General features: G+C 40.1%; 1 protein-coding gene across 2 annotated transcripts in view; it reads right to left on the bottom strand.

Annotated features, from left to right (window-relative positions):
• Positions 1 to 7,115: 7,115 nt before the first annotated feature.
• The window catches only part of LRRC8B (leucine rich repeat containing 8 VRAC subunit B), a 19,743-nt gene continuing 604 nt past the window's right edge, over positions 7,116 to 26,254 (bottom strand). For both annotated transcript variants that reach the window (XM_007468514.1, XM_007468513.1), the window contains exons 2-3: positions 24,354 to 26,254; positions 7,116 to 7,388 (exon numbers count right to left, since the gene is read on the bottom strand). In XM_007468514.1, the coding sequence (XP_007468576.1) occupies positions 7,116 to 7,388; positions 24,354 to 26,254 (2,174 nt within the window). The remainder of the gene's footprint in view (positions 7,389 to 24,353) is intronic.

The raw sequence follows: 26,254 nt of genomic DNA, 5'->3' as shown, positions 1-26,254 counted from the left end.
TGAGAACCCATCCTTTCCCTACTATAATCCCATTTGCCTCAGGTTCCTAAGGTTGCAAGCACGCCTCGCCAGCTGACAATCACATTCCCCTGGACATTGTGATTTGAAAGACATTTATTTTTTATTTTTTTAAAGATTTTTTTGATGTGGACCACTTTTTAAAAGTCTTTATTGAATCTGTTACAGTATTGCTTCTGTTTTATGTTTTGGTTTTTTTGCCGCGAGGCGTGTGGGATCTTAGCTCCCTGACCAGGGATCAAACCCATACCCCCTGCACTGGAAGCACCCCCTGCACTGGAAGGCGACGTCTTAACCACTGGACTGCCAGGGCAGTCCCCTTGAAAGACATCTATTTTGATGAGTACAAACTAAAACATCTCCCTTGATATGATGGGCATTTAATACTCTCAAAGTTGGGATTTAGTAAAGGGTGATTTGTGTAAGCTTGGAATATGTGGTTAGGACAATGCTAAACAGCCCAGTCAGAGAGAGAGACTGGAGGGTGTAGGGCCTGAGATCTGGGAAGGGCCAAAAGAGTAGGATGCTCTGAGGGGGAAAAAGAGAGGGGAGACCCAGCAGCTAAGAGGCCTGCTCATGAGGCCTGGGAAAAGAGACTGTCTACTGGGAGTGTTTGATAGAAATGCTATGAGGACCCCTACCTCCACCTGTCTCTCTGCTCAATCATCTTTAAGCTCTACCTTACTCTTGTGAGAGTTTTGCTTTTGGAGAAGGAAATAGACAGCTGACATAAGGGTTCATGATTTTTACTAATAGAAAAGCAGTTTCCCCCATCTCTACCAAGTACATATTGAATGAATATTCAAAGCATGTTTAAAGGGGTGACAAATTGTTACTTGCCCAGGGCACCTGCATGTCTGGTCTGGTCCTGGTGCCGGGCACTGCATGGGGTTTTCTAAGTGCATCTCATCTGAGATGGAGTCACTGAGATTCAGTGAGGGCCACTGAATTCTCAAGATCTTACCTTGTTGGGGGGGGGGCCTGGGGGCTGCATTTTATAAAGGCAGGGCAAGGAGAAACTGAATAAAAGGGGAGGAAATAAGAACCAGGCGAACTTCTATTTGATTTCTTCTCATCTCAGCGGCAGAGGGAGGCAGAGAGTAAAAAACGATGTGCCTGAGCCCTAAATGAATAAACAACAGGCCTGTGTAAAAAGGCAAACAAAATTTAAGGTATTTGTTATAAGAAATACTTTGAAAAGCTTCTCAGCAGCACACAGGCAGTTCTATAGAATCATTGGTATTTAGGAGGCAAGACTTAGAACTCTTGTCTAAGTCATGATGAGACAACACAGAGTGAAGAGAGACTTGTATTTTCCAAGTCGAAAAATAACTGCACTTTTCGCATGTTGAAAAATGACTTTTTTCTGATCCTTCATTGGCATAATAGATACATATTCCTCTGTAAATATGGGGCTGAGTTCAAGGTCTGGCTTTGTGCTTTTGGATAAACTGCTTTCCTCTGACCTCGGAGATGAGAGGGGCACAGAAAACAAGCTAGGAACCCGGATATCAGAGAATCCACTCATGTCAGAAACTCAGACATGAGCTGCATCTCCAGAGCATCAAACGGTGGCCTCAACAGCACTGACACAGCCTGTCTGCACAGCCAGGCCCCCTACACAGCATGTTTGAAGAGTGATTTTGGAAAGCGGAGGCGAGTGCTGAACAACGTGGAGCCACCCTTGTCCCCATGCTCATGGGGGCAGGTGGCTGCCCCGTGGCCTGTTAGACAGGACCCAGAGCCCAAAGCACCTTGCAGTGACGCCTTAGGTCAGGCACTGGCTTCGTTCCCTCAACATATTCCCATTCCTGAGGCATTTAGGGTGAGGGAAAGCCTTGCCTGAGGTATGCATTTCCTGGGAAAAATAGGACCATCTGGTTTCCTTTATCATCTGGTTCAGTCTGTAACGAGTTCTGTCCTCCAGCAGAGAAAAGTTCCTACTATCTGCTTTCTAATGTGTTTCTGAAACTGTGTATGTGGTTGCGAGAGAGAGTCTTCTAACCAAAAGTTCAAACTATTATGTGCCTAATTTACTCGATAATTCGAGTGTTTTCTCCCTTTACTAAACCTTCACAACATTTCTTGTCTTGTAGTTTTTTTACTTTTTATTTACCTGGTCCACTATTCCATGTTAGTGCAAAACTAACAGTAGATGGAGAAACAGGAGCCAGGAAGAGAGGGAGAGAGATGGGTTGGTTTGTGAACATCAGTCCCCAAGGATGAACACTATTCGACAGATGGACTTATTAGGAGTGACAGATTCCACACCCTCAACACTCCCCCACAGTGTATTCTAGGATCAATTCAACAGTTTTCAGGGACTTGATAATTTGTGGCCATTGTAGTGTACTTTGAAAACTCATACTACTGTTATGAGATTCGTATGTAAACCTAAAATCCATCATTTGGTGAACAATATAACAGTACAACTGCACAGGAAACCCGGGGAAGAGGAGGGAATCACTTCTGGAACTTGGGCACTGATACATGTATACAGGTAAAATTAGTCCAGTCGACTTCTTCCAACACTGAATCTGTTTTTATTTGCCATTTATTATAAAAATTGAATCTTTATTTTACACAAAAGTTATTTTAAAAACAGTAAAGTTTACCAAAACCTACTGAATCTCAGGCAGAGGGATTTACCACCAAAATGCAGATTTACATGGTAAACCTGAGGGCCAAAATCATTCAACTCAAAACAATCTCACATTTTCTAGTAATCCATTATCAGAAGCGAAAACCAATTATGTACATGTTTCAGAATATGTGACAAAGACAAAAAACAAATGCTAGCCTTCACTGTGAAGCTAACCAAAGAAAATGTCTCTACTCAGGATTGGCCCATTATTTTGCTGAGAGTGAAACATTTGAAGTTTTTAAAATATTTAAGCATAAATATTTAGGTTTATATACAACACATATATACACAAACACATCCATTCTAATTCTATGCCCCTTTGTATTTTTTAAATTGCACCGTCTCTGTTAGAGATAATATATAACATGCAGGAGGCATTCCTAATTGTTTTTCTCAGCAGTAGTGTACTATACAAGTCAAATGCAAAATTTAAATATGAATTAATTTCAACCAGAAGCCAGCTCGACTCAGTACTTTGGCTCATATGTTCTATGTTAATGATTTAGGGTTGATGAAATCGTTCATATAAAAAAAAAAGTTGCAGAGAATGTAGTCCGTTACCAAAGGTACTTGGTAGATAGTTCCCAGTGGATGTAGAAGTGATGGACCAGACACAGGAAGAAACCAATTAAATAGGACTCTGCAGTCTTTTCACTGCTTCAGCTTTCATATCCAGCTGAAGATAAGAAATAATTATATCCAGGGCATTTTGCAACAGTTACTAGTTTAGGCCATTTCATGTATATAATGTCTTCATAATTCAAACCAGGATGCAAAATAACTCCTCCCCTCTCCCAACAGCCTTCCTCTTGTTTCCAGAAAGAAATAAACACAGATTCTGATGCAATATACAGTTCCTGAAAACAAAGTGGATTTACAGTTATATTCTCATGCTGTTGGTACAGATGAGGGATCCCTGGATCAGCTCTAAACACTGCAGGGATGGGTCAAGTAGAACTATTCAATTAGGCATAATTATGGGCTCTGGCTTCCCCCCAAATAAATACATGCTCAAGTATTATCGCAAGTTCTCTAGCACAAATATATTTTGTTACTATATAAATTTAAGGAGATGGGTGAGTGGAGAGGGAAAACAAAATACCTTATGTGGATGGGACAATGCTAAGAGAAAGTGACGATGGAAAGAGCATTTGACTGAAAATACAAGGAAATAAAGCTATAAATCCACAGAATGATTGTTTGATTATTTTAATGGTTTCTGAACCCATCAATATTATGCAATACTTTAATTCAACATACAGAATTTGAATCATGAGACACCTGAAGAACAGAAACAAATATTTTCACTATCAAACAATAATGTTATGCAGATAACTCACTGCAGCTCACCGCAGCACACACATTGGAGCTATGCCACAACAATGAGACCTTGAGGATCTCTTATTTACCCTGTTTAACACAAACATTTGCTAAGTGACAGTGAAACATGGTGATATCAGAGGAAAAATGAAGACTGAGGATGAAGAATGAAAACCCCATATCTATGTGCCACACAGATATACCCTGATGTATGTTAGTGAAGGAACACTACACCTTACAAGGAATGCTCAAAACCACTTAGGTTGCTGACCAAGTTTAAGCATTACGTTTTCTTTTAACATTACAACTAAGAGAATAGACTACTCCATGATTACAAGTAAGGAATAAAAAAGAATTAATAACCTACAACCTCTTACAACTTTGGAAAAATATTAAACATATCCAAAACTAATAAATTACATTTTGTATACATGGGGCGTGTGTGTGTCTGTGTGTGTGTGCAAGCTCATCATTGTGTATCTGTGTGTGTGTGTATGTAAATAAAATGAACCAATGCTAGCATAAGCCTTCAACTTTGTTCTGAATAACATCCATATTTATTTTTTGGAAAATGCACTACACATTCTTGGAAATCAAGTATCAACTAAAGTCTTAAAATTATAATTGAATAAACTTAATTTTCTTCATTTAAAATCCTCTTCCAAATTGAAGATCTGCTCCAACACTGCAGTAAAGGTGGCATCAAACATCACAGTTTTGCGTGTTAAGTGGTGGTCTCAGAGTTCATGGCATCAGTGCTACATGATTTCAAAAGTTACCTAAACACTGGAGTGTAGGATTGAAATAAAAAAGTAAACCTAAAAACTATGGCATGAAGAACAACAGGGTTTGCATTAGTTAACCGAACCCTAGTGTTTGGAAAGAAACTTACAAAGCTCATTACTGATCCTGATAGTAACTTGCTTCCAGAAATTTAGAGGGTGATAAGGAAGGTTTGGCTAGTGACTTCTGCAGGTGAACAGAACTGGTGACTAGCCGGGAGGAGTTGTAGTTTGTCAGGGGAATAGTAGCAAATCTGAAATTTGTTTAAAAACTCTTCCTTATAGAAGGGGGTAAGATTTTTCATACACATTATGGCTAATTATATGGCCCAAAACATTTAAACATATTTCCATGTATCATATTCATGTTCCAAACATAAGGTAATCCTATCCAACACTGGAATCGGTACACATGACAATTCTATTGTGCAACAGAGATGTGAAACATTAAAATGACAAAGAACTCAACATTCAAAAGATTGGAAATAACATAAAACCCTAGATATAGTCAGAATCTGTTTTCTGAAATCCTACAAGAAAGTTTCATCAGTTATGCCTGGCTCCCTGAGAACTTGAATGTTCTGACTAAAGGCAAGTTTTGGTAAGAATTGCATTTTTACACTGTTCTTTCTCTTTCAGAATAAACGATAATGTTTTAGGCAGCTTTTGGTGTTTTATATTTTTTATAGCTATTACTCAAATTTCATTTGATGTGAACAATTCTTTTCTCTGAATGTTAGTCCAGGGGTGTGTGGCAGGTGAGGAAAGCTACATTTTGCCATAATTTAGACTTTCATCTTTCTGGAAGGGACAAAGCAAGAAAAAACATACCATACAACACAATTCCATGTTTACAGTACTCTTTACCCATAGTGTTTTCCAGTTTTGTCTAGGTGCAGTTAATAGATTACTTCATAGTTACATCCAAAATGAGATGGCATCACGATGCCTAGACCCATTAGAGAAAAACACATTGAAAATGTACGTTTCCCCAAAATGAGTCAGTCGATTTTATTCATTTTACAATATGCATGATAATAAAAAGTCAAACACAAAGCTCTTTATAAAAAAGAGCAAAATGTATTCCAGAAAAGTTAGACAAAGGCATGAGATGAATTTCAGTTAACCAGATCTATTTCTTTGTGAGCTTTGAGAACTCATTTTAAGCACTGAATTTTAAGCTGAGTGTTTTACATTATAATCCTATCTAGAGATCATGCAGATGGAGAAGAAAGTATTTTGCTTAACTCTTACTTAATTTCTATAGAATGCTTTAAAATCAGTTTTAAAGATTCAAATCTGCACCTCTCCCCTCCATCACAGTTTTTGAAGTAATTAAGAATTGTACCCGTACAATAGCACAGCACTAGGGAAGAGAGAGGTAGATGATGTGGCCATCCTCTTACAAGGAAACCCCCCAAATATTTTAGGGCATGAAACACAAGGCTTTTGTTATCCAAAAGTAATTAGTTGCAGAGTACAAAAACATTTTGGAACAGAATGTGCACAAATATGAGAATCATACGCAGCCAAAACCAAGTATATTAATAGTAAATTCTTAAAGAAAAGGATGTGTTCTCTGTACCTTACAAAACTTATTCTCACAGATTTTGAATCCAAGATTATACAATAAAAATATTTGTATGTTTTACATTGAATATAAAAATGATTAGCAAATAAAAAAGGCTTCGATGATATACAAGAAAAAATTTGAGTATACATTAATTTTTAGGATGCCCCGAGGGTGACATGTCCTAAGTACCCTGCTCCTGTTCTATGCAAAGGCCAAAGGCAGGCACTTTCTCAGGGTTCATCATTGTTGTTAAGAGAAAATCAGATGGAGGAAGACTCAAAACAAGCTGGGACAGGAAGTAAAAATTAAGCCAGAAGGAATTCTGCCTAGCACAATGTACCCTGCCTAAAAATATTTAAGACCATAAATCAAAGACAGTGCTCAGTGTACATCAAGGGAATTTATGTTGATGAGTTTATGGTCTAGGTGATAAATATCAAAAGAGGAAGTCAGTTAAAACAAGTATGCAAATAAGTAATACCTAATCTTCAAAAGATACAAACTGCAATGTAGAGATTCAATAATTTCATGTCCCCATTCCACTCTCCAGGTGCACTTCTTATATTTCCATAAGTTAAAGATCAATTATTCACAAAACTTTTGTTCAGTGTTAATACTTCTTACCTGTTTAATTTAGGGATAGACACTGAGTTGCTTTAATAAGACATTTGGTTATAGTTAGTCATAATTATCCATTGTTCATCTTTATAACTTAGGAAAATTGAGTTCTCAGATAAAGCCCTGGAGTGTACTTTTAAAAATTATTTTCCTCTTTAGGTCAACATTTATCTAAGCATGTCTGCAAACGTTCTGTTACAGGGGGAGGAAGAGTATTGAGCAAATTCTCCTCAACAATCAGACAGCTCCGTTTGAGGGATTGACATCCTTCCAGTTCAGGAGGAAGTGTTTCCAGGTAATTACCAATGAGCTCCAGATGAGTAAGGTTCGACAGCTCACCCACGTGAGGGGACAAGCTCATCAGGCTATTTTTCCCCAAAAGTAAACACTGCAGCTTTTTGCACTGAAACAGCCCATCTGGTAGCATCTCAATCTGGAAAGGGAAAGAAAGAAGCCAGTAAAACTGTTTTCTGATGGCCTACCATAATACATCTATTTATCTATACCCCTACCTTTCCCCCAAAACATTTCTAGACATTTTACAGAGGTACATATAACAATGATGATACACTTGAAGTAGATGGGAAAGATAAAGGAAAAATACGGACATCCTGACATGGAGTCAGGATTGAGGCTACCATGAATTTCTATAAACTCCTGCTGTATATGGGTGGGCAACAGATTTGGCTCTGAACATTCTAACAAGCAACTCTCAATTCTCAAAGGAAACCTAATCGGTTACATACTCATTGTCCCTGAGATAAAAACAAACCAGTGGGCTTCCCTGGTGGTGCAGTGGTTGAGAGTCTGCCTGCCAATGCAGGGAACACAGGTTCGAGCCCTGGTATGGGAGGATCCCACATGCCACGGAGCAACTGGGCCCGTGAGCCACAACTACCGAGCCTGCGCATCTGGAGCCTGTGCTCCACAACGAGAGGCCGCGATAGTGAGTGGCCTGCGCACTGCGATGAAGAGTGGCCCCCGTTTGCCACAACTAGAGAAAGCCCTCGCACAGAAACGAAGACCCAACACAGCAAAAATAAATTATTTAATAAACTCCTACCCCCAACATCTAAAAAAAAAAAAAAACCAAAAAAACAAAACAGCGACTGAGGAGAAGCGTAATTATTCTTGAGTCCTAGTCAGAAATCAGGGATCTCAAGAGTCCTCATAAAGAGTTTACTGTGTGGGATAATGAGCTATACCCTCAAAAACATCCCGAGAATAGACACAAGGCTATTTTTTAGGGTTTCACAGTAGAGATTGAAAACTTTATTCTGTTAAAAAAAAAAAGTTGACAGGAGTAGAGACAAGAAGATATGACAGACAATCTATACAGGATATGACAATCTATAGATATAGATATACAATCTATAGATATACAATAGATATAGATACACAATCTATAGATATACAATCCATGCAAGATATGACAATCTATGCATGCACATTTCATCCCCCTCTACATACACACTCACAAGTATTTACTCTTCTTCCTGCTCTCTGAGAGTTTCGATTAAGTCATACGACACAGAGAAATCATTTAAAATACGATAAATAGCCTGCAATTAGGTCAACTCCTACAACTGCTCAACTGAACTGCTCTCCTATTTGGTGGGAAGGTTGCATTTGAGTTTCTAAGGGAGCCACAGTGTGTATATGAAATAGGGTTTATTGGGAAAAGACACCCAGAGAAGGGCTGAGCACACTCAATGTCCTCAGCTCTCATCCTGCCACTGAGGGGCAAGTGCGCTCCAGGAAGAGATGGATTGCATGCACACCACCCCGTAACGTTTCCCATATTTATACAGGCCTGGACCAGGCATCTTTGCAACTATGAAACAATGTAGGCTCCTTTGTTCCAGAAGTGGCTTTGTTAGAAACAGGGATGAAAGGGGCGCTCCAGATTTCAATCTGCTCCTCTGATGGGCTAGTGTAGCCCCACTGAGCCAGTTCTCTGCTGGAACTTCCGGGGCCTTCCAGAACTGTCTCTTCAAAAGGATAAACATTCCCTATACAGCATAAAAAACTGGTCAAATTGCATTCAAAAATGCTCATTATGTTGGAAATTGCCTTCCCCTCCATCACCCACATATACTCTCAGTAATGGCTGTCCTTGAAAATAAATCTAATGATCACTGTTGCTAAGTCAGCCATGCATTATAGCTCATCATTCTACACCAAAATACTAGGTATAAGCAAAGGAAAATATCTACCCTTTTATTTCATTCCTTCTTAAGAACGCAGATGAAAAACCATAGATATGTCAATTTCAGTATAGAGATATCACAGAGAGATGAGAGACAGAAGAAATGTAACCTCCTTCTGATTAGAGATTATCTGCAGCTCAAAAGTAGTGTCAGTGACGTACAAGTAGAGGGAATGATCAGTCCTGTGCAATGTGCTCAGGGTTGAGAGTGCCTGCTGGTGCGAAAGGAGTGACTTAGGCAAAGAGGCTGGGAAGAGGGAAGACTTGGCTCACCTGTATGCAGTGAATGCCTGCTGGGAGCCTCGTTTTGTGCCAGGTTCCCAGCTAGGTGTTGGGGATAAAGTACTGAGCAAGACAGATGGGTCTTTAAGGTCCATGCAGGGTCTCTCAACCTTGGCACTGTTGACATTTGGGGTGGGATAATTCTTTTTGAGGGGCTGTCCTGTGCATTGTGGAATGTTTAGCAGCATCCCTGGCCTCTACCTACTAGATGCCAGCGCCACTCCCCTCTCTAGTTGTGACAACTAAAAATGTCTCTTGACTAATGTCTTCCGCAGCGTAAAACTGCCCCCATTTGAGAAGCACCGGTCTGAAGGGGGAGAGAAATATGAAACAATTATAGAAATCATTAGTCTACAACGGCTGCTAGGAAGAAGAGTGCCTTAACCAGGGCTGCATCAAGGAATCCCAATCTCCCTTCCTCATTCAGCTTCCAGGCCCCGGCAGGTGCCTTGCTTGATTGCACTGATTTCCTATTGAGTGAAGACCCTAAAGCCGTTGTCCTCATTCTCCTTCTGTCTGGCTGTCAACCCTACCACGTCTCACCCATCTTCTTTCACCTCTCTGAATTTGTGATTTTAGCTTCTTCTCAGCCCCCAGAGTACAGGCGAGGGATTTCACCAGGCAATGAGAGCGAGCCTCTGGGGTTGGCCCCTCAGTTGTGTCGTAAAAGTGAGTTAAGGACTGTGGTTAGCGGCACACTTCCTGAGCGGTAAGTATCCGTCTCAGGGGCTTTCTCCCAGCATCATCACGCAGCTCAAGCACAGGGTCTTAATTCACGTAATGGAATTCAATTTTGCTAAAGGAGGCTGGGAAGCTGTGTTAGAGACTCAAGACTTTCTTTCAAGTCATCAGTTTTATCTTGAAAAATCGACTTACAAATTTTGCCTGAGCAAATTTTGTAAATTTTAAAAAAATGTTTAGATAGCATTTATTTATACTGAATTCACTTAGCATGCTCTTTCTCAAACCATATAATACATGAGCCAGAAAGGAAAACATTTTCCCAGTGGACCACTGATTTCTTCTCAGAAATCAAAAGAAATGTTTACAGACTATCAGATGATAAACTATATAAACAGAATGGTTTTATAGAATAAACTGCATTACATATATTTAATAAACTATGAAATAAACTGAAAAAAAAACTCACTATGGTTACATTATCACTCTATGTCCTAGAATTTTCTGGCAACCAAATACTTTCAACAAAATGTATTGAAGCCCCCAGAACATCCAAGGAAGGATGGTTCTCATCCTATATTCATGGCTGACATTGATAATTAAATATTCTACTGTTTCTCAGAGGCTGGGACCTCATTTCAGAATTCTTTTCAGTGTCAGATTTCCTATTTTTCTGCCCATTGACACATGCTATCTCAGAACATGTCAACCTGAATCTATAAAATCCAATCATTTCAAGAAGCAAAGCTGAATACTTCCATATCTAAGTGGTAATATCAAAACCAACAAGGAGCACTGCTACATAAATGATCTGCAGAAGGAATTTCTACATTATTCACCTTCTGGCTAAAGTCTTTGAGTTGCATTAAATGCAGAAATGGAGAAACTGGAAGACCTAGCTGTAAATTGGAGGGTTTTTAAGATTTGAGGGAGGTTATTAAATCCTCCCCCTTTCCTGTGCTTCTCCATCACATTCAACACCATCATAATCCAATTACACTTTGGCACTGGATAGAGGTGGATGCTGCCTCTTCCTCTCCCATCATCTACACACACCACTGCTTCCCGTGGAACATCATGTGGACTGATGCATCTGAGCTGTAGGAGAAAGAGCACTAGAGCAGGAGCTGGAACATGGGTTCCATCCCAGATCCATCGCTGGGAAGCTTTGGACCTCAGGCAAATTGCTCTGAGCCTCAGTTTCAGTATCAGTAAAGTGAAGGCGGTGGACTAGAACAGAGATTGGCAAAGTTTTTCTCTAAAGGAGCAAAACAGTAAATATTTTAGGTTTTGCAGGGCAAGTGGCAAAACTGAAAATATTATGTAGGTACTTATAATAACAAGAGAGAAAACATTTCATAGATTTAAGTGATGTAATTAAAAATACAATAACACAATTGAGTACAATTTCTCTGTAATACAGGCCCACTAAGGAGAAAAATGCAACTTATTCATGGCCACTGAAATTTGAATTTCATATAATTTTCATATGTGATGAAATATTATTATTATCCTTTTGATTTTTTTCCCCAACCACTTAAAAATTTAAAAACCATTCTTAGGTCAGGCTGTGGGAGGATCTGGCTCCCAGGCTGTAGTTTGCTGACCTCAGGACCAATGACCCACAGTGTTCCTTTCAGATACAAGAGTCTCTTAATCTATATTCCTACTTCTAAATAATAATGATTAAACCTTTCCACAGGGTTTTGTTTCTTGATTGTCCTCTCCCAACCCTTGTGTATGCTACAACCAGAGCCTCCTTTGAAGGTACTGATTCAAGCTAACTAGCACTTTCAGGCTCAAGCCTCACCTCAGCTACTACCCAGTGACTCAAACTTGAACTAGACTGGTAGAATTCAAGGCACTCTCCACTCTGACCCACCTTCTAAAGGCTCTCATCTCTTATTACATCTGCCGATGCCTGTTGCAATCCTCTGGGCATGAACTCTATAGTCCTTTCACATTTCCCCAGTCAATGTTCTCAGGAACACTCTTCTCAAGAATTACCATGGAAAAGAACGCCTTGCTCAATTCAACTGTGTGTGGCAAACGTTGCACACGATATCTCCCTCTTGGAGAAGCACAATGCATGTCCATATGTTAAAGTCTCTGAGGAATCCTGCAGCAAAAATATGCTAAAAAATGTTTCATGTTTTTTTGTGATAAAACTTATTACTATTCAGTGGAGTAAATTCTGGAGTGCCCTCTCAGTGAATGTCTGTCATTTGGGGGGCTGCCCCACATCTTCTATGTCCTGAGAATTCCCTACCTTATCTTGGTGGGACTCTTGGTGGGAAGCAGAGCCCACTTCCAACTAGAGGAACTGAGAACACAAGATCCTTGTGTTCCCAGATAACTTACAGCTCGAGTGTGAGCATTCTTAAGCTCTATCAGGTGCTCAAATGTGGGCCTTGTGTCACAAAGCAGCAGAAACCATGAAGAACCGATTTTGTGGGAGGGCAAGGGCCACAGTAGCAGCAGCAGCATTTTCAGGGTAGCATTGGTGCCCAGTGCTGGTATGGTCAGTGTCAAGGTATCTTCGTCATTTTACTTTTGTACTATGATTTTGGCTGCATTTCTTTTGCTATATAACTTTGTGCTTGATTGTTTTCCAAGCTTCATTCTTCAGCCTTTTCAGTGATGAGATACATGACAGCCTTTCAATAAATGTCTTTTCTGCTTAACCCCAGAGTTAGTATTTGTTGCCTCCATCTATAAACCTGACACACTGCCCAAGTCTTTAAAAAAGAAGTCTTATATATACACTACCAAATGTAAAATAGATAGCGAGTTGGAAGCAGCCACATAGCACAGAGAGATCAGCTCCATGCTTTGTGTCCACCTAGAGGGGTGGGAGAGGGAGGGTGGGAGGGAGATGCAAGAGGGAGGAGATATGGGGATATATGTATACGTATAGCTGATTCACTTTGTTATAAAGCAGAAACTAACACAGCATTGTAAAGCAATTATACTCCAATAAAGCTGTTTAAAAAAAAAAAGAAGTCTTTAAAAACTGTTCTTTCAGGAATCTTTACCAACCTCCATTCCAAATGGAGGAATCAACTCACGTTTCTGAGTATATGCACATCTAAGTATTTATGCGGCAGGTTTGATGTTATATTTTCTAATTTTTATAAATATTTTGGTCTACTTCATAGACTCATGAGAACCTTAAGGTTTCAAGAAGGAACCTTGAAATTAGTTAAATCCCTATATGAAACATGAATACTTAATTCCCTTTAACAATATTCCTACCAAGTGGTTGACAATTTATATCTGGACAGTTTTATTAATAAGAAAATCACTTCTCCCTTCTCAAATGTTCATTCAGTCTTTGGACAGCTTTCTGGGGAAAGATGAGAAAACTTCTCCTGCTTGTCCGAGCTCTAACACTTACAGCTACTCCCAATAAGCTTTCTTTCCTATGTAAGGTCTTCCAAATATTCGAAGACCAATATTGTGGACTATTCTCTCTCCCTTCCCTCCCCAGTACTTCCTATAATTAGGATACACTATACCATCAGAGAAGAACTATTCATCTGTCTGGTCACTGTCTTCTGAGTTCCAGTTTCTCCACATCCTTAGCACGTAAGTCTCTTCATAGCTCTGATGAAGTGTTCCTCACCCATTCAAAGGTGTCACAGTCATCGTTAGGGCCTGGAGGATGCTCCACAACTGCTGGCTATCCCACTTCTGACACAACAAAGCCCAAGACACCGTTGTACTGTGGCCATAAACTATCTTCAGCATAAGACTTTTCATATGCTACCAAGTACCCTTAAAGACAAAATATGTCTGATACTAAAACCTAGTCTCCCTTTTAGCCACAATCAAGAAGTCAGTAAACTTGGTGTCAAAGGTACCAATGATCTTAAAGTTAACACTGAACTACAGAAGGCCGTTAACCTGCTTATACATTTGGATAATTCACGGCACGCTGACAATTTAACTAGCCAAGACTTTCAAAAATGTATGGAGTGGTCCGGAGTAGCTTCAAGATGGCGGAAGAGTAAGATGCGGAGATCACCTTCCTCCCCACACATACATCAGAAATACACCTACACGTGGAACAACTCCTACAGAACACCTACTGAACGCTGGCAGAAGACCTCAGACCTCCCAAAAGGCAAGAAACCCCCCACGTACCTGGGTAGGGAAAAAGAAAAAAGAAAAAACAGAGACAAAAGGATAAGGACGGGACCTGTACCAGTGGGAGGGAGCTGTGAAGGAGGAAACGTTTCCACACACTAGGAAGCCCCTTCGCGGATGGAGAGGGAAAGCTTCAGAGCCGCGAAGGAGAGCACAGCAACAGGGGTGCGGAGGGCAAAGTGGGGAGATTCCCGCACAGAGGATCGGCGCCGACCGGCGCTCACCAGCCCGAGAGGCTCGTGTGCTCACCTGCCGGGGCGGGCGGGGCTGCGAGCTGAGGCTCGGGCTTCGGTCGGAGCGCACGGAGAGGACTGGGGTTGGCGGCGTGAACACAGCCTGAAGGGGTTAGTGCGCCACGGCTAGCCGGGAGGGAGTCGGGGAAAAGTCTGGACCGGCCGAAGAGGCAAGAGACTTTTTCTTCCCTCTTTGTTTCCTGGTGCGCGAGGAGAGGGGATTAAGAGCGCTGCTTAAAGGAGCTCCAGAGACGGGCGCGAGCCGTGGCTAACGGCACGGACCCCAGAGACGAGCATGAGACGCCATGGCTGCTGCTGCTGCCACCAAGAAGCCTGTGTGCGAGCACATGTCACTATCCACACCCCCCTTCCGGGGAGCCTGTGCAGCCCGCCACTGCCAGGGTCCCGGGATCCAGGGACAACTCCCCCGGGAGAACACACGGCGGGCCTCAGGCTGGTGCAACGTCACGCTGGCCTCTGCCACCGCAGGCTCGCCCTGCATCCGTACCCCTCCCTCCCCGCGGCCTGAGTGAGCCAGAGCCCCCGAGTCAGCGGCTCCTTTAACCCCGTCCTGTCTGAGCGAAGAACAGACGCCCTCAGGTGACCTACATGAAGAAGCACGTCCAAATCCAAAGCTGAACCCCGGGAGCTGTGTGAACAAAGAGAAAGGGAAATCTCTCCCGGCAGCCTCAGAAGCAGCGGATTAAATCTCCACAATCAATTTCTTGTACCCTGCATCTGTGGAATACAGGATTAGACAATGAATCATCCCAAATTGAGGAGGTGGACTTTGGGAGCAATATATATATATATTTTTTTCTCTTTTTGTGAGTGTGTATGTATATGCTTCTGTGTGTGATTTTGTCTGTATAGCTTTGCTTTTACCATTTGTCCTAGGGTTCTGTCTGTCCGTTTTTTTTTCTTTTTGCAGTACTCGGGCCTCTCACTGTTGTGGCCACTCTCGTTGCAGAGCACAGGCTGTGGACGTGCAGGCTCAGCGGTCATGGCTGACGGGCGTAGCCGCTGCATGGCATGTGGGATTTTCCCAGACTGGGGCACGAACCCGCGTCCCCTGGATTGGCAGGCAGACTCTCAACCACTGCGCCACCAGGGAAGCCCTTTAGTATAGTTTTTAGTGCTTGTTATCCTTGGTGGATTTGTTTTTTGGTTTGGTTGCTCTTTTCTTTCTTCCTTTTTTTTTTTGATTACTTAAAAAATTTTTTATTAATAACTATTTTTTATTTTAATAACTTTATTTTATTTTATCTTCTTTCTTTATTTCCTTCTCTTTTTTCTCCCTTTTTCCTGAGCCGTGTGGACGACAGGCTCTTGGTGATCCAGCCAGGTGTCAGGGCTGTGCCTCTGAGGTGGGAGAGCCAAGTTCAGGACATTGGTCCACAAGAGACCTCCCAGCTCCACGTAATATCAAACGGGGAAAATCTCCCAGAGATCTCCATCTCAACGCTAACACACAGATCCACTCAACGACCAGCAAGTTCCAGTGCTGGACACCTTATGCCAAACGACTAGCAAGACAGGAACACAACCCCACCCATTAGCAGAGAGGCTGCCTAAAATCATAATATGGTCACAGATACCCCAAAACACACCACTGGACACGGACCTGCCCACCAGTAGACAAGATCCAGCATCATCCACTAGAACACAGGCACTAGTCCCCTCCACCAGGAAGCCTACACAACCCACTGAACCACCTTAGTCACTGGGGGCACACACCAAAAACAACGGGAACTACGAACCTGCAGCCTGCAAAAAGGAGACCCCAAACACAGTAAGTTAAGCAAAATGAGAAGACAGAGAAACACACAGCAGATAAAGGAGCAAAACAACCCAACAGACCTAACAAATGAAGAGGAAATAGACAGTCTACCTGGAAAAGAATTCAGAATAATGATAGTAAAGATGATCCAAAATCTTGGAAATAGAATGGAGAAAATACAAAAAATGTTTAACAAGGACCTAGAAAAACTAAAGAGCCAACAAACAATGATGAACAACACAATAAATAAAATTAAAAATTCTCTAGAAGGGATCAATAGCAGAATAACTGAGGCAGAAAAACAGGTAAATGACCTGGAAGATAAAATAGTGGAAATAACTACTGCAGAGCAGAATAAAGAAAGAAGAATGAAAAGAATTGAGGACAGTCTCAGGGACCTCTGGGACAACATTAAATGCACCAACATTCGAATTATAGGGGTCCCAGAAGAAGAAGGGAGAAAGAAAGGGACTGAGAAAATATTTGAAGAGATTATAGTTGAAAACTTCCCTAATATGAGAAAGGAAATAGTTAACCAAGTCCAAGAAGCAGAGAGAGTCCCATACAGGATAAATCCAATGAGAAACACGTCAAGACACATATTAATAAAATTATCAAAAATTAAATACAAGGAAAAAGTATTAAAAGTAGGAAGGAAAAACAACAAATAAATCGCCATAAGGTTAACAGCTAATCTTTCAGCAGAAACTCTGCAAGCCAGAAGGGAGTGGCAGGACATATTTAAAGTGATGAAGGGGAAAAACCTACAACCAAGATTACTCTACCGAGCAAGGATCTCATTCAGATTTGACGGAGAAATTAAAACCATTACAGACAAGCAAAAGCTAAGAGAATTCAGCACCGCCAAACCAGCTTTACAACAAATGCTAAAGGAACTTCTCTAGGCAGGAAACACAAGAGAAGGAAAAGACCTACAATAACAAACCCAAAACAATTAAGAAAATGGTAACAGGAACATACATATCAATAATTACCTTAAATGTAAATGGATTAAATGCTCCAACCAAAAGACACAGACTGGCTGAATGGATACAAAAACAAGACCTGTATACATGCTGTCTACAAGAAACCCACTTCAGACCTACAGACACATACAGACTGAAAGAGAGGGTCTGGAAAAAGATATTCCATGCAAATGAAAGTCAAAAGAAAGCTGGAGCAGCAATTCTCATACCAGACAAAATAGACTTTAAAACAAAGACTATTAGAAGAGACAAAAAAGGACACTACATAATGATCAAGGGATCAATCCAAGAAGATATAACAATTGTAAATATTTATGCACCCAACATAGAAGCACCTCAATACATAAGGCAAATACTAACAGCCATAAAAGGGGAGATCGACAGTAACAAAATCATAGTAGGGGATTTTAACACCCCTCTTTCACCAATGGACAGATCATCCAAAATGAAAATAAATAAGGAAACACAAGCTTTAAATGATACATTAAACAAGATGGACTTAACTGATATTTATAGGACATTCCATCCAAAACAACAGAATACATTTTCTTCTCAAGTGCTCATGGAACATTCTCCAGGATAGATCATATCTTGGGTCACAAATCAAGCCTTGGTAAATTTAAGAAAATTGAATTGTATCAAGTATCTTTTCTGAGCACAGTGCTATGAGACTAGATATCAATTACAGAAAAAAATCTGTAAAAAATACAAACACATGGAAGATAAACAATACACTACTTAATAATCAAGAGATCACTGAAGAATTCAAAGAGAAAATAAAAAAAAAATACCTAGAAGCAAATGACAATGAAAACATGATGACACGAAACCTATGGGATGCAGCAAAAGCAGTTCTAAGAGGGAAGTTTATAGCAATACAATCCTATCTTAAGAAACAAAAAAAATCTCAAATAAACAACATAAGCTTACACCTAAAGCAATCAGAGAAAGAACAAAAAACCCCCAAAGTTAGCAGAAGGAAAGAAATCATAAAGATCAGATCAGAAATAAATGAAAAAGAAATGAAGGAAACTATAGCAAAGATAAATAAAACTAAAAGCTGTTTCTTTGAGAAGATAAAGAAAATTGATAAGCCATTAGGCAGACTCATCAAGAAAAAAAAGGGAGAAGACTCAAAGCAATAGAATTAGAAATGAAAAACGAGAAGTAACAACTGACACTGCAGAAATACAAAGGATCATGAGAGATTACTACAAGCAACTTGATGCCAATAAAATGGACAATCTGGAAGAAATGCACAAATACTTAGAAATGCACAACCTTCTGAGACTGAACCAGGAAGAAACAGAAAATATGAACAGACCAATCAAAAGCACTGAAATTGAAACTGAGATTAAAAATCTTCCAACAAACAAAAGCCCAGGACCAGATGGCTTCACAGGCAAATTCTATCAAACATTTAGAGAAGAGCTAACACCTATCCTTCTCAAACTCTTCCAAGATACAGCAGAGGGAGGAACACTGGCAAACTCATTCTACGAGGCCACCATCACCCTGATACCAAAACCAGACAAAGATGTCACAAAGAAAGAAGACTTCAGGCCAATATCACTGATGAACATAGATGCAAAAATCCTCAAAAAAATACTAGCAAAAAGAATCCAACAGCACATTAAAAGGATCATAAACCATGATCAAGTGGGGTTTATCCCAGGAATGCAAGGATTCTTCAATATACACAAATCAATCAATGTGATACAACATATTCGACAGTAACACATTCATAGTAGGGGACTTTAACACCCCACTTTCACCAATGGACAGATCATCCAAAATGAAAATAAATAAGGAAACACAAGCTTTAAATGATACATTAAACAAGATGGACTTAACTGATATTTATAGGACATTCCATCCAAAACAACAGAATACATTTTCTTCTCAAGTGCTCATGGAACATTCTCCAGGATAGATCATATCTTGGGTCACAAATCAAGCCTTGGTAAATTTAAGAAAATTGAATTGTATCAAGTATCTTTTCTGAGCACAGTGCTATGAGACTAGATATCAATTACAGAAAAAAATCTGTAAAAAATACAAACACATGGAAGATAAACAATACACTACTTAATAATCAAGAGATCACTGAAGAATTCAAAGAGAAAATAAAAAAAAAATACCTAGAAGCAAATGACAATGAAAACATGATGACACAAAACCTATGGGATGCAGCAAAAGCAGTTCTAAGAGGGAAGTTTATAGCAATACAATCCTATCTTAAGAAACAAAAAAAATCTCAAATAAACAACATAAGCTTACACCTAAAGCAATCAGAGAAAGAACAAAAAAACCCCAGAGTTAGCAGAAGGAAAGAAATCATAAAGATCAGATCAGAAATAAATGAAAAAGAAATGAAGGAAACTATAGCAAAGATAAATAAAACTAAAAGCTGTTTCTTTGAGAAGATAAAGAAAATTGATAAGCCATTAGGCAGACTCATCAAGAAAAAAAAGGGAGAAGACTCAAAGCAATAGAATTAGAAATGAAAAACGAGAAGTAACAACTGACACTGCAGAAATACAAAGGATCATGAGAGATTACTACAAGCAACTTGATGCCAATAAAATGGACAATCTGGAAGAAATGCACAAATACTTAGAAATGCACAACCTTCTGAGACTGAACCAGGAAGAAACAGAAAATATGAACAGACCAATCAAAAGCACTGAAATTGAAACTGAGATTAAAAATCTTCCAACAAACAAAAGCCCAGGACCAGATGGCTTCACAGGCAAATTCTATCAAACATTTAGAGAAGAGCTAACACCTATCCTTCTCAAACTCTTCCAAGATACAGCAGAGGGAGGAACACTGGCAAACTCATTCTACGAGGCCACCATCACCCTGATACCAAAACCAGACAAAGATGTCACAAAGAAAGAAGACTTCAGGCCAATATCACTGATGAACATAGATGCAAAAATCCTCAAAAAAATACTAGCAAAAAGAATCCAACAGCACATTAAAAGGATCATAAACCATGATCAAGTGGGGTTTATCCCAGGAATGCAAGGATTCTTCAATATACACAAATCAATCAATGTGATACAACATATTAACAAAGTGAAGGAGAAAAACCATATGATCATCTCAATAGATGCAGAGGAACTTTCGACAAAATTCAACACCCATTTGTGATAAAAAGCCTCCAGAAAGTAGGCACTAAGGGAACTTACCTCCATATAATAAAGGCCATATATGACAAACCCACAGCCAACATTGCCTTCAATGGTGAAAAACTGAAACCATTTCCATTAAGATCAGGAACACGACAAGGTTTCCCACTCTCACCACTATTATTCAACATAGTTTTGGAAGTTTTAGCCACAGCAATCAGGGAAGAAAAAGAAATAAAAGGAATCCAAATCTGAAAAGAAGAAGTAAAGCTGTCACTGTTTGCAGATGACATGATACTATACATAGAGAATCCTAAAGATGCTACCAGAAAACTGCTAGAGCTAATCAACGAATTCGGTAAAGTAGCAGGATACAAAATTAATGCACAGAAATCTCTTGCATTCCTATACATTAATGATGAAGAAGCTGAAAGAGAAATTAAGGAAACACTCCCATTTACCACTGCAACAAAAAGAATAAAATACTTAGGAATAAACCTACCTAAGGAGACAAACTACCTGTATACAGAAAACTATAAGACCCTGATGAAAGAAATTAAAGACAACACAAACAGATGGAGAGATATACCATGTTCTTGGATTGGAAGAATCAACACTGTGAAAATGACTATACTACCCAAAGCAATCTACAGATTCCATGCAATCCCTATCAAACTACCAATGGCATTTTTCACAGAACTAGAACAAAAAATTTCAAAATTCATATGGAAACACAAAAGACCCCAAATAGCCAAAGCAATCTTGAGAAAGAAAAATGGAGCTGGAGGAATCAGGCTCCTGGACTTCAGACTATACTACAAAGCTACAGAAATCAAGACAGTATGGTATTGGCACAAAAACAGAAATATAGATCAATGGAACAGTGTAGAAAGCCCAGAGATTAACCCACGCACATATGGTTACCTTATTTTTGATAAAGGAGGCAAGAGTATACAGTGGAGAAAAGATAGCCTCTTCAATAAGTGGTGCTGGGAAAACTGGACAGCTACATGTATAAGAATGAAATTAGAACATTCCCTAACACCATACACAGAAATAAACTCAAAATGGATTAAAGACCTAAAGGTAAGGCCAGACACTATCAAACTTTTAGAGGAAAACATAGGCAGAACACTCTATGACATAAATCACAGCAATATCCTTTTTGACCTGCCTCCTAGAGAAATGGAAATAGAAACAAAAATAAACAAATGGGACCTAATGAAACTTATAAGTTTGCATAGCAAAGGAAACCATAACCAAGATGAAAAGACAACCCTCGGAATGGGAGAAAATATTTGCAAATGAAGCAACTGACAAAGGATTAATCTCCAAAATTTACAAGCAGCTCATGCAACTCAATATCAAAAAAACAAACAACCCAATCCAAAAATGGGCAGAAGACCTAAATAGACAGTTCTCCAAAGAAGATACACAGATTGCCAAGAAACACATGAAAGGATGCTCAACATCACTAATCATTAGAGAAACGCAAATCAAAACTACGAGGTATCACCTCACACCAGTCAGAATGGCTATCATCAAAAAATCTACAAACAATAAATGCTGGAGAGGGTGTGGAGAAAAGGGAACCCTCCTGCACTGTTGCTGGGAATGTAAATTGATACAGCCACTATGGAGAACAGTATGGAGGCTCCTTAAAACACGAAAAATAGAACTACCATACGACCCAGCAATCCCACTACTGGGCATATACCCTGAGAAAACCATAATTCAAAAAGAGGCATGTACCGCAATGTTCACTGCAGCTCTATTTACAATAGCCAGGACATGGAAGCAACCTAAGTGTCCATCGACAGATGAATGGATAAAGAAGATGTGGCACATATATACAATGGAATATTACTCAGCCATAAAAAGAAATGAAATTGAGTTATCTGTAGTGAGGTGGATGGACCTAGAGTCTGTCATACAGAGTGAAGTAAGTCAGAAAGAGAAAAACAAATACCGTATGCTAACACATATATATGTAATCTGAAAAAAAAAAAAAAAAAAAGGTTCTGACGAACCTAGGGGCAGGACAGGAATAAAGACACAAATATAGAAAATGGACTTGAGGACACGGGGTGGGAAGGGGAAGCTGGGACGAAGTGAGAGAGTGGCGTGGACATATATACACTACCAAATGTAAAACAGATAGCTAGTGGGACGCAGCCGCATAGCACAGGGAGATCAGCTGGGTGCTTTGTAATCAACTAGAGGGGTGGGATAGGGAGGGTGGGAGGGAGGGAGATGCAAGAGGGAGGAGATATGGGGATATATGTATATGTATAACTGATTCATTTTGTTATAAAAAAAGAATGGGTTGCTCCCTCATGGAGTAACCCTAAGCAGCAGAACTGAAGGGTCTTGGGGTATTAGTCTTCCTGCATATATTCAGAGACTGCTTAATAAAAGCATGTTAATCTGTTCACACTGGAAGAAAAAAAAAATTTATGGAGTGATTTAACTGTACAGCAACTTGGTGAAACCAATGCCTTTCAAAAGAATTATTTATACTTTTTATTATAGGTTTAACAACAGAAAAAGTGTAACCAAAATACTAATATTAACTGTATAATTAAACGACACTTATGATAAATCTCTAGCCCTGTAGTTTTCAAAGTTTGGTCACCAGACGAGCAGTACGAACTTCACCTGAGATTTTTAGAACTGCAAACTGCAGACCTACTTACTGAATCAGAACTGTGGAGTGGGGCTCAGCAATCTGTGTTTTAACAGGCCCTTCAGGTAATTCTGATGTAAACTGCTAATCTAGATCAACCTTAAAGGAGTTTTAAAACCTCATAATCCTTTAAGACATGAAGATGTTTTGTTTATTGTATAATGGGTTCTACCCTTTTATATATGAGTAAAATCATAGAATTCTAAAAGTCAGTATGAATTGTGCCTCATTCCCCAACTCTCTGGTATTTTTCCAACAATCCATGGTTTCTGAAAATACTGTCTGGCGATTAACATGTTTACTAGCCAACACCATGCTTGTGGCTATATTTAGCATGAAATATGAATTATAAAAAGTCCAGGAGATAGTACCTTTTTGGGTAGAGCAGAAGAAAATAGTTCCCATTTTTAACTAGAGGAGGATCACTTTCATCTTTTGGCAGACCTGATTTCTGACAGGTTTTTTTTCTTCTTCCCATATGGATATTACCGTCATTCTCTTGCCCTTTCAGCCAGCATGATTTTTTGTCTTTTTCCTCCTCCTTCACATTTTAACCTAGGAAACTACTCATTTATTTTGTTTTTTCTTGTTTCAGCAAAGTTAACTTTTCCTTAACTTGGCTTTACTGTTGCAAATTATGGTTCATTTTTAAAGCACAGATGCTGGAAAAAGCTTCTAAGGAGCCCTAGTGTTGCATTATATAGAACCAGGCCTTTCATTTTGAATTGTCTTTCTAGACATGCATGGAGATTTCAAGTCTTTCTTACTGTATCACAAAAAAGACTTATGAATAATTCATGATCACAGTATTTTTAACAAAAAGTTCTCCTATGACAGATTTGGAAAGCTGAAAAGTTTTATGAAACTTTCTAAATACTTAAGACTTTTCCAAAATGAAAGCAAGCCCTGCCATAACTAATTAATTAGTTTAAAACACTTCAATTGTAATGTTTATGTAAAAAACAGAGAAAGAGGATAAAGAGAACACTTGCTGAGTACCTACTATGTGCCACGAACTGTGCCAAATGCTTATACATTTGTTCATAAAATCTCCAAGACAACTTGTAAATTAGATGAGAAACTGATGCTCAGTGTTTTGATAATTTGTCCATGGTCACATGTCTAGAAGTGGCAGTCAGGCCGAGCTCAGGATGCTTAGTATGACTTAAAGTCCATTACCTTTAACTACATCACACACTGCAACAGCAGATGCTCAAATGACTGGCCAAATAAAGGGCAGAATGGATTTACTTACATTGTTGTTGGTCACAGCAAAGTACTGCAAATTACTCAGATACTGGATTTCTTCTGGAATGAAGGTCAGGTGGTTATAGCTTAGATCCAAATAATGTAGTTTGGTGCATAGGAAAAGCTGCAGGGGCAGATTCTCAATGTTATTATGGTCCAAAGAGAGTTGCTCTAGATTAGATAATGCCCCAATCTGGGCCGGAATATAAGCTATGTTATTGTGCCACAACTTTAAGCAGGAAAGATTCTGGAGATGCTGAAAGCTAATGATCTCTTCCACAGTCTTAAGGTTATTTTCTTTGAGGTTTAACTCATGCAAATTGTTCAGACTGAAAATGGAGTGCGGAATGCGTTCCAGGTCGCAGCTGATCAGCTCCAGGCTTTTCAGATTGACCATCTTTTTCAAGTTGTTCAATACAACCAGCTTGCTCCCCTCGTTATCGAGGGACAACTTCTGCAGCGAAGGCAGGAGGTCTGTAATGACTTGTGGGATCCGGGAGATGCTGCTCTTCAAGTAGAGGGTCCTCAGGTTTTTCAAGTCCTGAAAGCCCTCCAACTGCATGGTACTCACCTGCTCAGGTAGAACACAGCCTGACAGGTAAAGTTCCTTGAGATTCTTCAGATGAAATACCCAGCGTGGAATTTTCCCCATTTCAGTAAATTTCAGGCGGAGGATTTTTAAATTCTCCTCTAGAAAGGCCAGGGCAGGATGGTCGACCACCAGAGACGAATGGTACACGTGGAGCTCCTTGAGGTTGACCAGCTGCGAGACTGCAGAAGGCAGCTTGACCTCAGGGATCAGCTCCAGGCTCAGCACTTCAATTTCGGTCAGCTCAAAGACATTGTCCGGAAGACCGTTTAGCATGAAAAGATGTAGTTCTATCTTGTCCTGGGAATTTTTCACAAGCTTACTTTTCAGTTTCTCGACCGTCCATTCGTTGTTGAGGTTGATCTGTTTCAGTTTGTTCTCACTGACCTCCGACAGGAATATGGAGAAGCGTTTGGAGTAAAGAGGATCATACTGATCAGCCAGATGCAGAATGAAGGCGAAGTCGTTCTTGACATCCGGGATGTCACTGTAGTTGCTTTTTTCTCTCAGCGCCTCAAAAGAATATTGCTTCAGAGAACTCCGCAGCATCCACCACAAGCTGTAGGAGGAGGTAAGACCATAAAGTAAAACCAAGATGACATAAAATGAAGCCAGGACCTTAAATATTTCTGCCAAGGAGTAGACACACTGGTAGCGCTTATATCCAGTAAAAGCCTGCACATCCACTGAACAGTCAATTTCAAGAGTAATGTAGGTTAAAAAATATGGAACATAAGTTATGATGAGGACAAACAAAATGACTTTGACTATTATCTGCTTCAGATACACTCTATAAATGATATCCTTCTGTTCCACGTGCATGCGGAACCTTTTCACTTTTTCAAAGATGGCTTTGGCCTGTTCGCCCTCCTTCTTGTCCAGGACGCTAGAAGTTGGGCTTTCTATGCCAGCTGACTCTAAGCCAGGCTGCGGGTAGGGCAATGACTGCTTGTTGGAATCAACATCAGCTGAGCACCCTGAGGAAGAAAGCAAAACCTTGGACTTGGAGAGTGTCAGGGGCCTCACGGACTGCTCAGCCACCGTCTCTGACAGGGCACGGGTGGTCCATGGAGAATCGAAGCACTTGTGAAGGATGGCCACAAAATGCTCGAGCCTGGAACTGGTACTGGGGTAGTGCAGCCAAAAGTTGCTGCAGGCTGCAAAGATGAGCGTGTGCAAGAGCACCAGGTAGGAAAAGACCTTTGCGAACCAGTGGAGCTGCTTCTCATAACAGACGGCGTCGATGTAGGAGTACTGCTGTCGGTGGAGGTCGTTCTGGATTCTGAGGGGGAGCGGAAGCGGTGTCCCGGGATCGGAAG

Source organism: Lipotes vexillifer, unplaced genomic scaffold, assembly GCF_000442215.2.
Source record: "Lipotes vexillifer unplaced genomic scaffold, Lipotes_vexillifer_v1.1 scaffold490, whole genome shotgun sequence".
Lineage (NCBI taxonomy): Eukaryota > Metazoa > Chordata > Mammalia > Artiodactyla > Lipotidae > Lipotes > Lipotes vexillifer.
The sequence above is the reverse complement of the archived record's forward strand: the minus strand, read 5'-3'. Positions and strand labels throughout refer to the sequence as shown.